The following is a 12,563-nucleotide window of genomic DNA, read 5'->3' as shown; positions in this document are numbered from 1 at the left end:
AAAACACACACACAGACACACACACACATACACACACACACACACACACACAAAACTAGAACAAACAAACATGAGGCCAGGAAGGAGGATGTGGACAAAGAGAAAAGGATGACCAGGCATGAATGGCTAAGGCGCAAGAGTTTGATGAGCTTTAAGTCTATACTCAGAGGAACCTCAAACTTCCAGAAACTTCCAGTAGTTATCCCCTAACTTCTAGTCACGTCACTCTACGGTGAGTACATTTTGTCTCTATATATGCATCTATATTCTTCTACGGACCTCCCCATGCAAGTGGGAGACAGTCATTCTCTGAATTCTTGTAAATGGCAAAGGGGGCCCATGCTGACCCCATGGAGGCTGCCTGCCTCACCCAGACATTACCTCACAGTGACATACCTCCTGCCATCCTCCCCTCAAAAGAAGAATGGTTTCGAGGGAGGGGAAAGGTTATGCTTCAGAGACAGAGGTTTTCATCTCTGCTGAACATGAGCACTGATCTAATTCCGTCGACAACATGAAAAGGTTGGCAAAAGCCTGGTGGTTCACTGTAACCCGGCACATCTGTCATCCCTACGTACTTTTTTTTTTTTTTTTTTTTTCAGTAGGACTGCATCTCTCAAAAATGAGGTTTTTTTCTTCCTAATCTTCCTTTCTGCTAGGGAATTTACATTCCGAACCCCAGCAAAAACAAGATTATTAGTGCCTGAGTAGACCTTTATGGAGGGTGAGAAGTGGTAAGAAGTAAAATTTAGAGGAGGAAAAACACACAAACTCAATGGAAAAGTTACCCAAAAGGACAAAGGTGCTACAGTCCGTTCCTCGCCTGGCCCGACGGGACGTGGAGAAGACTGCGTAGCAGAAAGGTGGGTGTACACGCTCATCGTTCCCCCGGACCCGGGAGGTCTCAGGGTTCCCACCGAAACCTGTGTTACAGACCACAGCGGCTCTGACCACCACCTGCAACATCTCCTTCCTATTATCCAGACCAGTGGTTCCATTGGTCCCATCAAGTTCTGATTCACCCGCAAACGTTTCTTTCCCCTTAAATTTGGATCACCTGGCCAACTTTCCTCCCTGCAGCCCAGTGGTGCCGGGGCTCAGGTGAGGGAGATGGCGGACAGGACGGAAGGCAGCCCAGAGCCAGCACAAGGGCGTCACCCACACCAGGTGGCCCCACAGGCGTCAAAGTCCACACCAGGAGGGCGTCTGAGTGGGCCAATAACCAGGGAGGTCAGGAGACTGGCTACCCACAGGAGAATTGATGAAATAAATAAATCTGTTGAAGGTAATGAGAGATTTCTCATTGTCAGAGAGACTTTTTAAGAAAGGGAAAAAGCTAGAATAAACCTTGTAGTTCTGAACTAGAATTGGAGGTATGAATATGAACTCCTGTTTTTCAATACACAGTAGGGCAAAAGTAGGTTTACAGTTGTTTCTATGGAAAATGATACGAGAATAAACTGTTTTGTGTACTCGCAACCGTAAACATACTTTTGCCACCCCTCCCCCCTCCGTAGGCACACAGGTGTAAAATACATGCAGAGGTCAGTGTGCGTGCATGCGGACGCAGGCACACACCCACGTCTCCTGGGTTGGTCCGTGGTGAGGGCCCGAGAGCGGAGACGCCCCAGGCCATGAGTGCATCTGGCGCCCAGACCCTGACTCCTAAACACCGTTCATCAGGGCAGCCAGTGCTCCCTGGAGAGAATGGCTGATTCCACGTCCGACACAGAGAAAGGAGGAGAGGAGCCTGAAACACCCTGCGCTCAAGGGCAAGGGCACGTGGCAGAAGGGCACAAAAGCCAGTTTAAAGGGGCAAATCAGGGACAAGCTCAGCATGGAAATAAATCACGACGGTAAAGAATTACAACTCATTACATAAAACAGGGATCCTTGAGTCCACATCGATACATAAATGGGAAGGAGAAAAAGCTCTTCTTGGAGTAAAATACCAAATGAGGAAAGTGAAAAACAAACAACGGGATTAGAGTGTCATCATCTGGCCACCATCATAGTCATATTCATTCGGGCAAGCAGAGCAATGGATTATTAAAATTATTATTAAGTGAAAATGAGATGAACCAAACTTTACAGGGTCTCAAAGTATCTTCTCAGAAGACACTCACTAATTACAGAGGGGACGCACAGTGAACAGTGAAGAAACCCGGCAGACACCACCTTCCTCTCGGGCCGGCACCACTGGTACCACGTGGCACCAGGTGTAACACAATGAGAACACAGCATCGCTTCGGTAACATTATGGCCAAAAACCCGAGTCAAATCATAAGAAAATACCGGATAAACCCAAACTGAGGGACTTTCTACAACATGACTGGCCTGTAATCTTCAAAATTACTGTGGCCGTAAAAATCCAGGGAAGACTGAGGGACTGTCCGCACTGAAGGCGATTGGGAGACGTGACAACTAGATTTAACATCTGACCCTGGACTGGGTCCTTTTGTTAAAAAAAAAAAAAAAAAAACAGTCAGGACCGCTGGCGAAATCTGAACGTGGGAAAAGGTAATTCTTCATATTATTTTTACAGTTTTTCTGTAAGTTTGAAATGGCTTCCAAATTAAAAGCCTACAATCAAAGTTTCTCTATAAAAATCTAGATGGTTCAGCCTCCCCTAAAAATAAATAAATAAATAAACAAATACAAAAGATCCAGCAATATCATCTGTCTTAGTCCACTCAGCCTGCTACAGCGGAATACCACAAACTGTGTTGCTCTGAAACAAGAGAGCGGCGCCGCTCCTGCCAGTTCTGGGAACCCCAGACCCAGAGGCAGGCAGGCAGCCTCTCCCGCTGCGAGCTTATGGGGCGGAGGTGGGCACAATCACCCTGGAGTCTCTCTCACAAAAAGACACTCATCCCATCCAGGAGGGCTCCACCCTCATGATGTAATCACCTTCCAAAGGCCCCACCTCCTAATTCCATCATATTGCAAGGTAGGGTTTCAACATAAGAATTTGGGGGCTAGGGTACACAAACTTTCAGAGGAATTCAAGAATCAAGAGAAAGCTGAGACCTGGAAGGGCAGCGATGGGAGAATTAGGCGAGATCGTTATGAGCACAGATGTGCCATCAGACACCAAGGCCAGCATCAACCACAGCTTCGTATTCCCCATTAGTATGTATGAATGCGCAAGCTGGACAGTGAAGAAGGCAGAGAGGAAAAACAAATGATTCGTTGGAAATACGGTGTTGGGGGAGAGCTCTATGGATTCTCTGCACCACCAGGAAGACACACGAGCCGGTCCTAGAGCAAATTAAACCTGAAACCTCACTGGAGGTGAGAGTGGCAGAACTGAAGCTGACCTACTTCAGGCACATCATGAGCAGGCAGGGCCTTTGGGAAAAGACAATGATGCTGAGGGAGAATAGGAGGCAGCAGGAAAAGAGCAAACGTGAGCTGGATTGACTCCATGGAAGGAGCCATAGGCAGGGACCACAGGAGCGGAGTGGGGCCGGTGAGGCCAGGACACTGTGGCCCCCGCTCATTCACAGGGCCGCCGGGAGTCGGGACTGACTGAGAGGCGGGTGTGACACAAACAGTCGGACTACGGCACCACCACATACCAATGAGCTTCCGGCACTGAGTAATAAATGTCCCTTAGGTGGGACAAGTGATCTCCAGTTCTGCAGTCTCCACCTGGCCGACCTCTCTGGTGAATGCCCTTGTGGGCATTTAGATGTGTGCCTCGTGACTGAGATCTTCGTGTACCAGGTTCCATCCTACTCAGGCCCAAAGGCTTCAACACAATTTCTTTATTAGAAACAACCTGAAAAGGGCGACTCTCTCCTAGGTACCCCAGGACCCAGTTTGCAAATACTTATCCTAATGCGCACTGAAACTTAAGTGATGAATTAAATCCCGAACCTCCCTCTCCCTGAAATCAAAATTTAGAGAAAGCTGCCCCGACAGAATGTTACAGCCTTGACCTTTAAGCGAAAATGGAAGCCGGGGCTCTACTTTCTCTCCCAAATCTGAAACTGGGTACTATTTTTTTACCACACTGCAACATATAAGAATTACCTTTATTCTGACATCTTAATTCTGACAGTAAGTTCTTAAATCAAAAATCTCTTTAAGATTAAATCTTTTTTTGCTTTCTAATGTTTCTCGGGGAGAATCACGACAGTGGTGACAGTCTGTCCAAAGCTCCTGAGTTTCTGGGTGAAGGAAGGACTTCAGCGTGAGACACGCGGTGGGTACTTGATAGGCATCTACGGACACTGCACCCGAGGGCTCGTTCCAGGAGCCCGACCAGCACAGAACCCATGCAGGAGGGAGAGCACAGGGAGGGAGGTCTCTTCCACTCTCTTCCTGCATTCAAAAAACTATGTTGTTCTTCTAAGAATACGAGACCGTAGTCAGTCACAGTGTAGATGGGGGAGAGGTGGCCACCCCCTGACAGCTACATATCCTAACAAATACTCACTACAAATGTACACAGAAGAGGGGAGGCCAGACCCCGAGGAGAAACCCCAGCCCATGAGTTATCTTCCAGCAGGTGCAGCGGTTCAGAGCCAAGAGGCCTGGGGGTGAAGAGGGAGCACCTCGGGCAGCCCCGCAGGAGCCACCGGGCTCCATCCTCGCCTGACCCAGAAAAATCTCATGCAGGAGAACAAGAGGCCCGCGAGCTCTCTGATCTGCTGTCAACCAGCTGCAGCCCCGAGACTGCCAAGCGCTGCAGTGACTCGGCAGCGCCCTATGGAGCCGTCTGGGAGGGGATTACCAGCCTGATCCCCTGTCTTCAGAGCCAGAAATGACTCGAGCTTCACAAACAGCCAGCGCCTGCCAGGGAGGGTGACAGTGAGGGCTGGAGAGGGTTTCTCCCCCGCGCTGCTGTCTCTTCCCCCTTCTCGCTGCTGCGGCAGATCCTGGACAGTGTACAGCCTGTGAGGTAATACGAATTCCTTGGCAACCAGCAAGTACCTGAATTCTTTCAAAACCACAGGAATCCAGCAGAGAAAAGGTAAATATCCCTGCGGAGCCAGTGTTAATTAGCAAGGAAGGCTACTGAAGAAGGGGCTGGGGGAGGGAGAGGCATTACTCATGCTTTGGGGTCTTTTCTGAATTTCCACCGAATAGCACGGCTGTGGCGGAAACACGGCAGCCCCCACGGGGCTCCTCAGGGCCCTCGCCTCCCACTCTCGGAGAGGGGCCGGTCTCTCCTGTCCCGGGGGGCACCTTCATTGCACCCAGTTGCTAGAGCTCCCTATCTCTGGGACTCTGACAGTACATTTGGTTTTCAGCTCCATTTTGTTTTAATTTTTTAAAACTTTTTATTTTTCCTATTTCAGTGAAAATTTGGCTATTAGCTCTGTCACAAAAAAGGCCCCGTCAAATCGTTTAGATCACATACTGGATCCACCTACAACTGTAAAATCCAGGACGAAGTCTTTTTGGATTCCACCTCTGACAGGAAAGAGAATCCACACCATCTTGGTGGAGAATGCCACCCTCCCTGGAAAGTGAGTGCCCCCTGCTGGTGCAAGGCAGCAGCACACGCGTGAAACTCCAAAGCAGCGTGGACCTCTAGGGCCAGATGCCAGACCCAAACACCAGCAAGATGGATTTTTTAAACACCTCGACATTTTGCCCGTGTATGAGAGAATAATGACAGTTTTCCTACTTCCTATGTTAACAAAACAAAAGCAATGGAAACTGTTAATATAGAAACAAACTACTTAGGACCCTGTCTTCAGCAAATTTAAGAAGGTAAAAAATTAACGCAAAATACTTACTTCATAAGCTGTCCTAAGAAATAATCTTTCTGCCACCTAAGCTTTAATTGGAGGTCCAAAACAGAAAGAAGTGATACAGGGTAAGGCCATTCTTTTCCCAAGAAGGAAACCAACTCTCTATGCTGCCAGTTTTGTCTATTTAGGGAAGATTATGGTTTTCCTGTTGAGCCTCGAAGTAAAACAGCATAGTGATCTCATTCCAACTGATTATCTCTAGTGATGTCCAGGTAAAATGGGTGTGACCCGAGATTACTAGCGGCTGTAGACCTGGAGACGCTACAGACTGCGGTGAACAAGGCGGCACAGCCGAGTAGATCCTGAGAATTAACGAGAAGCCCACGAATACCAAGACACACAGCGAGTTAAGGCACAGGAACAGAGGGGCACATGGAAGTCACCGGAACAGCAACGTGCCCTCACGGGGCGCCGGCTCACAGCCCATCTTCAGGGGTGCTCATCTGTCGAGCTTTTACATTCATCTATACTTTTAGATAAACCGAGACAAATCCCTGAAAATTTGTATTTCTGGGTTCGACCTGGTCTGAGTTTTTAGAAAAACCACTCTCCAAATTATTCTGAGAAAAAGCACACATTTAAAGCACACAGGGGTGGGCAAACGTGGGTTTACAGTTGCAATACAAATGAACATATGAGAATAGCGTTTCATGGACTGGGACCTGCACACCCGCTTTTGCCCGCCCCTGCACGTCTACCCACCTTCCACTGGAGGCAGGCCAAGCTGTTCAATTCAGTGGATTCTGACTTCTGGCGTACACCGAGGAGCCAAAGCACATGCCTATCTGTAGTATATTCTTTTTCCTTTTAAGATTTTATTTTATTTAGAGAGAGGGAAGGAATGGAGAAAGAGAGACAGAGACATCAGTGCGTGGTTGCCTCTCGATGGCCTGCCCCCCACAGGGGACCGGGCAACCCAGGCATGTGCCCCGACTGGGAATGGAACTGCCGACCCTTGTCGCCAGCCAGCACTCAATCCACTGAGCCATACCCCTGGGACTATAATATATTCTAACAAATACTGGCATTGCTCTCAACTTGTGTCTAAACCATTGAGGTCTTAAAACTATGCCAAATTTTACCAACAGAGAGAGCTATTAATATTGTGGGCAAATGTCTTTGAAATAACATGCAAAACATGCTGGCATGATACCCTTGCAACCTTGGGGTCTTTGCCGTATTCAAGAAGCCCAGCTATGGAAGGATGTCACCACTCCTGCAAAGGGAAGAAATAGGTGTGATGAGGATGAAGATGAAGATGAAGATGAGGGAGGGAGGGAGGGAGGGAGGGAGGGGAAAAGTTTCCCACACACAAGAGAGAAAGCTCGGATACCAAGTTACAAGACTGAAAACCCTCAGCACCTTATACACCTGAGCAGACATAAGGTTACATTTTACCTTCTTTTTGTTCTAAATAGCAGGGGAACTTGACTTTTAAATCTATACTTCAAAGTCTGAGAGCACACGCGCCTGCGAACATCACAGAAAACTTCTTTCCTCTGGGTCCGCTCTGAGCTGGCAGCCAGAGTGTGATAAAGGGCCTGCCTGGTTCAGCCCTTTACCTGAAAACTGAGGAACGTTTTAGTTCTCCCCTCCTCAATTTTAAGGAAAGAGTAAAGGCAAAGCGTATATAAAATGAAGTCACTTTAACCAATCTGCAAAAATTATTTAACATTATGAAAATTGAGGTGTGAGAAAAGACTCTATCCTTGTTCTCACTAGCCTGGGAAATTAAACTTTTCGAACTTTCCAGTCCTTCATCAACACCCTCCTACACATCTGGACATACCCCAGACCTCCAGATAACCTTGGTTACCACCCAGCGCGGCTCAGGTGTCCAGACCACCTGACAGCCATTGTCTGGACTCTGCCAGACCTCCTGCCTCCCATCTTCTACCCCGCCTGGCATCCATCATCAAGGGTGCCTGACATCTGAGAGATAACCATCCTGGACCAATTCGAGGGCTAAAAATGCAGAATTGGTCATTCTCAAGAGTGTACTTTTCACTCTAAGAACTTTTCACTTTCTTCTTTGGAATATTTCTAAATTTTTGCCTAGCTGTGTTTCTGGTTGGCAAATTCTAAGACCCTGGAATAAATCTTTATCATTTATTTCTAGCCACAGCTTCCAGACTTTTTTTAGTTCAATGGACAATTTTCAAGGAACAGGAGGCCAGAACTAGGGAGGTTCAGTAGCCTCCAATGTTCCTAGGGCTCAAACTCACAAATCTTAGTGAAGAATATGGCAGGGCTTATAAATGGTGTCACTGCCACCTAGAGGTGAGGCAAAGAAACAGCTCAACCAGCCACAGGTCAGCCTGCTCTGACCCTCAGATTGTAGTCAAAAGATGCACCAAAAAATTTAAGAATGTAAAATAATTAAAAAGCCATTCTAAAATAATAATTTTCAGGGTACAAGAAAAAGTGTCAAAGCACTTATACTTAAAATAGGCAGGCTTCTTTTAACCATTCTGTTTCCCGTTTTTGAAGTGTATTTAAAAAAATAACACACGCAGCTTGTTCTGACTGCTCGCAGACTGCAGACTACCTTCCAAACTGCTGTTTCAAAAAGCCACTATGCACAGAGGAACCTCAGGGAAGGCTAGTGGTGTACACACACACACACACACACACACACACACACACACACGGGAGGGTAAAAGTAGGTACACAAAACAGCTTGTTCCTGTATTATTAATTATTGTATTATTTTGCCCTGGCTGGTATAGCTCAGTGGATTGAGCGCGGGCCTGTGAACCACACAATCGCAGTTCGATTCCCGGTCAGGGAACATGCCTGGGTTGCAGGCCAGTTCTCAGCAGGGGACTCACGAAAGGCGACCATACATTGATATTTCTCTCCCTTTCTCCTTCCCTTCCCCTCTAAAGATAAATAAGTAAAATCTTTAAAAAATAATAAATAAAATAATAAATAAAAGAAAAAGATCTCATTAAAAATTACTGTATTATTTTCTATAAAAGCAACTGTAAACCTAGTTTATTCTTTTGAGTTAATAAAGGCACTGCAGTATTCATAGTCTGCATGTCTTCTTCCATGGGGACAACTGGAAACCTACTTTTGCCCACTCTGTGTAGATAGGTAGGTAGGTAGATATAGAGAGACAAAAAAAGTTTTATGATTTAGTTTTATGGGGGGAAGAACATAAGCAAAGTTATATACTTATTTTAAAAAGTATTTATTGATTGATTTTAGAGAAAGAGAGAGGGAAGGAGGGAGGGAGGGAGGGAAGGAGGGAGGGAAAGAGAGAGAAAAGTCAACTTATTTGTTGTTCCACTCATCTAGGCATTTATTGGTTGATTCTTGTATGTGCCCTGACCGGGGATCGAACCTGTAACCTTGGTGCATCAGGAGGCCAACAGAGCTACCCGGCCGTGACCATGTACTTTATTTTAAACATATTAAAGAGTCTATGAAAATCCTGCCACCTCTAAAGTTATGTAGTTAGGGGAAACAAAACTTCAAATTATTATAACCTGAACTTAATTGTATAAGTCACATTACCATAAAACCTAAAAAAGACTTCAAGAAAACAGAATAATACAACCAGGTAAAGTTAATTACTTGCAGGTGGAAAAAAAACCAGCTAATGCCTCCTACGTACAAGAGGGCGTGAAACAGCTCAGGCCTTGAGCTCTGTGGTTGGGTCCACGAATTCGAACTCCTGCTCCACTACCGACCCACTGGGACGGCTCCGGAAAGTGACTTTGAGTTCCCTTCCCTCTCTAGCCCTCGGCTTCCTCAACTGCACGAATGCAGCGAGCACTGGGTTATTGTGAGCAAGAAAATAAATGTCTGGTACATAACAGATAGATGTGGGATTTTTTTAGTCTTCCTAGATCCATCCTGAAGAACAATGACAAATCATGCTAATACCCTGGGGTCTTCATAACCGCCATTTCCTGAAAACGCAATGTGATCCTGGCCTGCTGCTGGGAAAGGTGTGTGTTTCCATACACATGCTTGCACACACGTGTGTACATATATGCAAATGGGACCACAAAGTAACCTGAAGGCCATCTGGGCACACTCTGGTTTCCTGAGTTGACTTAACGGAAGGAAAAGGCCCGACCGTCACCCTCTTCAGTGGGACTCTAACGAGCACCGCCACCCGCCCTGACGTGTCTCTTACCGGGCCAGTCCTTCCTCATAGAGATAGATGACAAGAGGGTCGTAGGAAGTCACGAGCACATAGAGGCGCACGTCGAACTTGAAATCTAGAAAAAAATTTAATTCACAGGAAACACTAAGCCCATCTGTTTTCTGTTACAGAATGGACAGGACGATGTAACAAAGAACACGAAAGAAAGAGCCCTCCTCCCCCCACAAAATACACAGGGCCCACACACCTCGCTTTTAGAGGATATTAGACACTTCATATATATACACACACACATATGTATATAATGAGAGAGATTTTATACATATATATGTAGTGTACAGTTTTCACATATATTTGTTATTATGTAACCCATGAAGTACTTTTAAAAAATTGTCTCCTTTCATCTTCAAAATAATCCCATGAGGCCAGTAAGAAACCAGTGTCATCTCTAAAGCCACAGTTGCCAAGAATTTCACACTAGCTTAATAAAGACTGACTAGTGAAGACTATGAAAATGTTACAAAATTAAGCAAGACCATCAACGGTGATTACCAGAGTTGGAAAGCGGGACGGGGGGGGGGGGAGGGAGAAGAGGGTGAAGGGGGATAAATGGTGATGGGAGGAGACCTGACTTGGGCGGTGAACACACGACACAACACACAGATGTGTTAGGAACTGCACACCTGAAACCCGTGTAGTTTCATTAACCCATGCCATCCCGGTGAGTCCAACAAGTAAACAAACAAAAGAAAGTATCTGGCAGCTCTAATCCAGTCCGGCCAAGGGCCTGTGTGCGACTCACCGTCTATGAGCAGGGGGTTGTTAATGTAACGGGAGACCAGCATGTTCTCTTCCAGGGAAATCTGGTTCGGCTATTAAGTAAAGAAAAAGAATGAAAGGACGGAAATGCAAAGGGACCCTAGCTTACAGTACCAGAACAAAATTCTTAATCTTTTGGAAATGATAATGTAGAGAACTAAAACTCTAAGTTTTCCTCCAAGCTACCCGTATTTTCAATTGGCCACATAACACAGCACTTCCATAAATACTGAAGGTATCCAATTACGACAGTGGGGAGAAACAAATTACACAGCATCTGTCACATAATAAATAAAGCCTAAACAGCTTTAGAGATTTATATACATGATATTAAGTAGTTACATGCCAAGAAAATATAAGCTACTTAATAAGAAATTGCTTTCTCCCAAAGGTAAAGACGATGCAAATTTTAAAATGCTACCATTACTCTTCGGTGAGGGCTTTCATTAAGTTGCTTAGAGAATTCACAGATCTCTCCCCCATGAAATGGGGTGATGTCTCACCGACTCACTCACGGGTGTCCGCTATGCCACTGTATGTAAAGACGGAACTAGATATTTTAAATAGTTTTTGACGAGAAAAGAGTTGTTTTTACAATAAATAATTCTGAGTATTGCTGGATACTGTATAAGGCACTGCACAATGCTGTGAACGGATGTCATCCCTGCCCTCGGAGCCCGACCCCTACTCCCGAAGAGTTTAATCTTTAGGTGGAAGGAGAGCAAAACAGGTAACTTAGAAGAACACAAAGCTGCATTTCTGCAAGTGGAAGATGTGAGGGTGCAGGGCAGAGAGCGGACCAGTCAAGGGGGGCCAGTCAGGGAAGGTTCGTCCTGGAAGCACAAAGGCGAGCATCGGAAGCTGTCAAGCACGTGGTGGACAGGAAAGGAGGCCACCGTGGGAAGATGGTGTGCACAAACCCAGCAGAATGGACACTGGGCAGATTCACTGACCTGGGGCTGAAGGACTGAACTGAGAAACGATGAAAGATACTGTCAGACAATTAGGAGGGAAGGACCCCACTGGCAAAGGGATCTGAACTCCTGGCAAGGGGTGTTTAGGTTGAGCATGGTGGGAAGCAAGAAATTATTGTGGAGTCTTAAGTAAATAGTAAGATTTAAATACCTGAAATAGAGCAACTCGATGTGAGATTAGGCTAGAATGGAAGTCAGCTGGAAGTCACCACAATCTGTGTAGGATAAAGAAATCCAAAAGGGAAGCGGCTATTATAATAACTGTGATGATGATGGCTACAGTGGCAAGAGAAATCACTACTAACATCTGCAGCAAAATATAAAATTTAACAAATGTATCGAACAGCTGCTATGCGTTGTTCTAATTCCTCACAAGCATCATTTCATCTAACCCTCGGCTGACTCCATGAGGCAGGTGTACCACTGCCCCAACGTGAGAGCCGCGGAGAGGCAGCGAGGGCTGGGGCCTGCTCAGAGCCACACAACCACTCAGTGACAGACGGCAGCAGCGTCTGAACAACGCAGGCGGTCTTGCTCCGAGGCTTCCCTCTCAAGCACTATTCACACCTTCCTCTGCAGTTCTGAACTAAAAAGAACTGCCCCCCAAATTCAAACGTTCTTCTTTATAAGCATGCATTTTCTATCCCAAATACTGCACTGATCATAAAACAGGGATGATTCTGTGACACATCACACATCTACAACCACGATGAGCAACTCCAGAGTCAGGATAACAAGATTCCCCCCTCATTTCCCACGCTTGCTATCTCAAACTTAGAACACAACTTTCACAACCTGTGCATGACACGGACGCTGTGACATCAGTACTGATTCATGCTCATGGACTCAGTCACCCACACCGATTCCCGAACTGTTTCCGAC

General features: G+C 46.2%; 1 protein-coding gene across 7 annotated transcripts in view; it reads right to left on the bottom strand.

Moving 5' to 3' along the window:
• The window catches only part of TTLL5 (tubulin tyrosine ligase like 5), a 259,197-nt gene that overhangs the window by 217,662 nt on the left and 28,972 nt on the right, over nucleotides 1-12,563 (bottom strand). For all 7 annotated transcript variants that reach the window (XM_037145212.2, XM_037145214.2, XM_037145215.2 and 4 more), the window contains exons 8-9: nucleotides 10,691-10,760; nucleotides 9,919-10,003 (exon numbers count right to left, since the gene is read on the bottom strand). In XM_037145212.2, coding sequence (XP_037001107.2) covers nucleotides 9,919-10,003; nucleotides 10,691-10,760 — 155 coding nt within the window. The remainder of the gene's footprint in view (nucleotides 1-9,918; nucleotides 10,004-10,690; nucleotides 10,761-12,563) is intronic.

This window comes from Artibeus jamaicensis, unplaced genomic scaffold (assembly GCF_021234435.1).
Source record: "Artibeus jamaicensis isolate MK-2021 breed Jamaican fruit bat unplaced genomic scaffold, CSHL_Jam_final contig_851, whole genome shotgun sequence".
NCBI lineage: Eukaryota > Metazoa > Chordata > Mammalia > Chiroptera > Phyllostomidae > Artibeus > Artibeus jamaicensis.
Note: the sequence above shows the minus strand (reverse complement) of the source record. Positions and strands in the feature narration are given on the sequence as shown.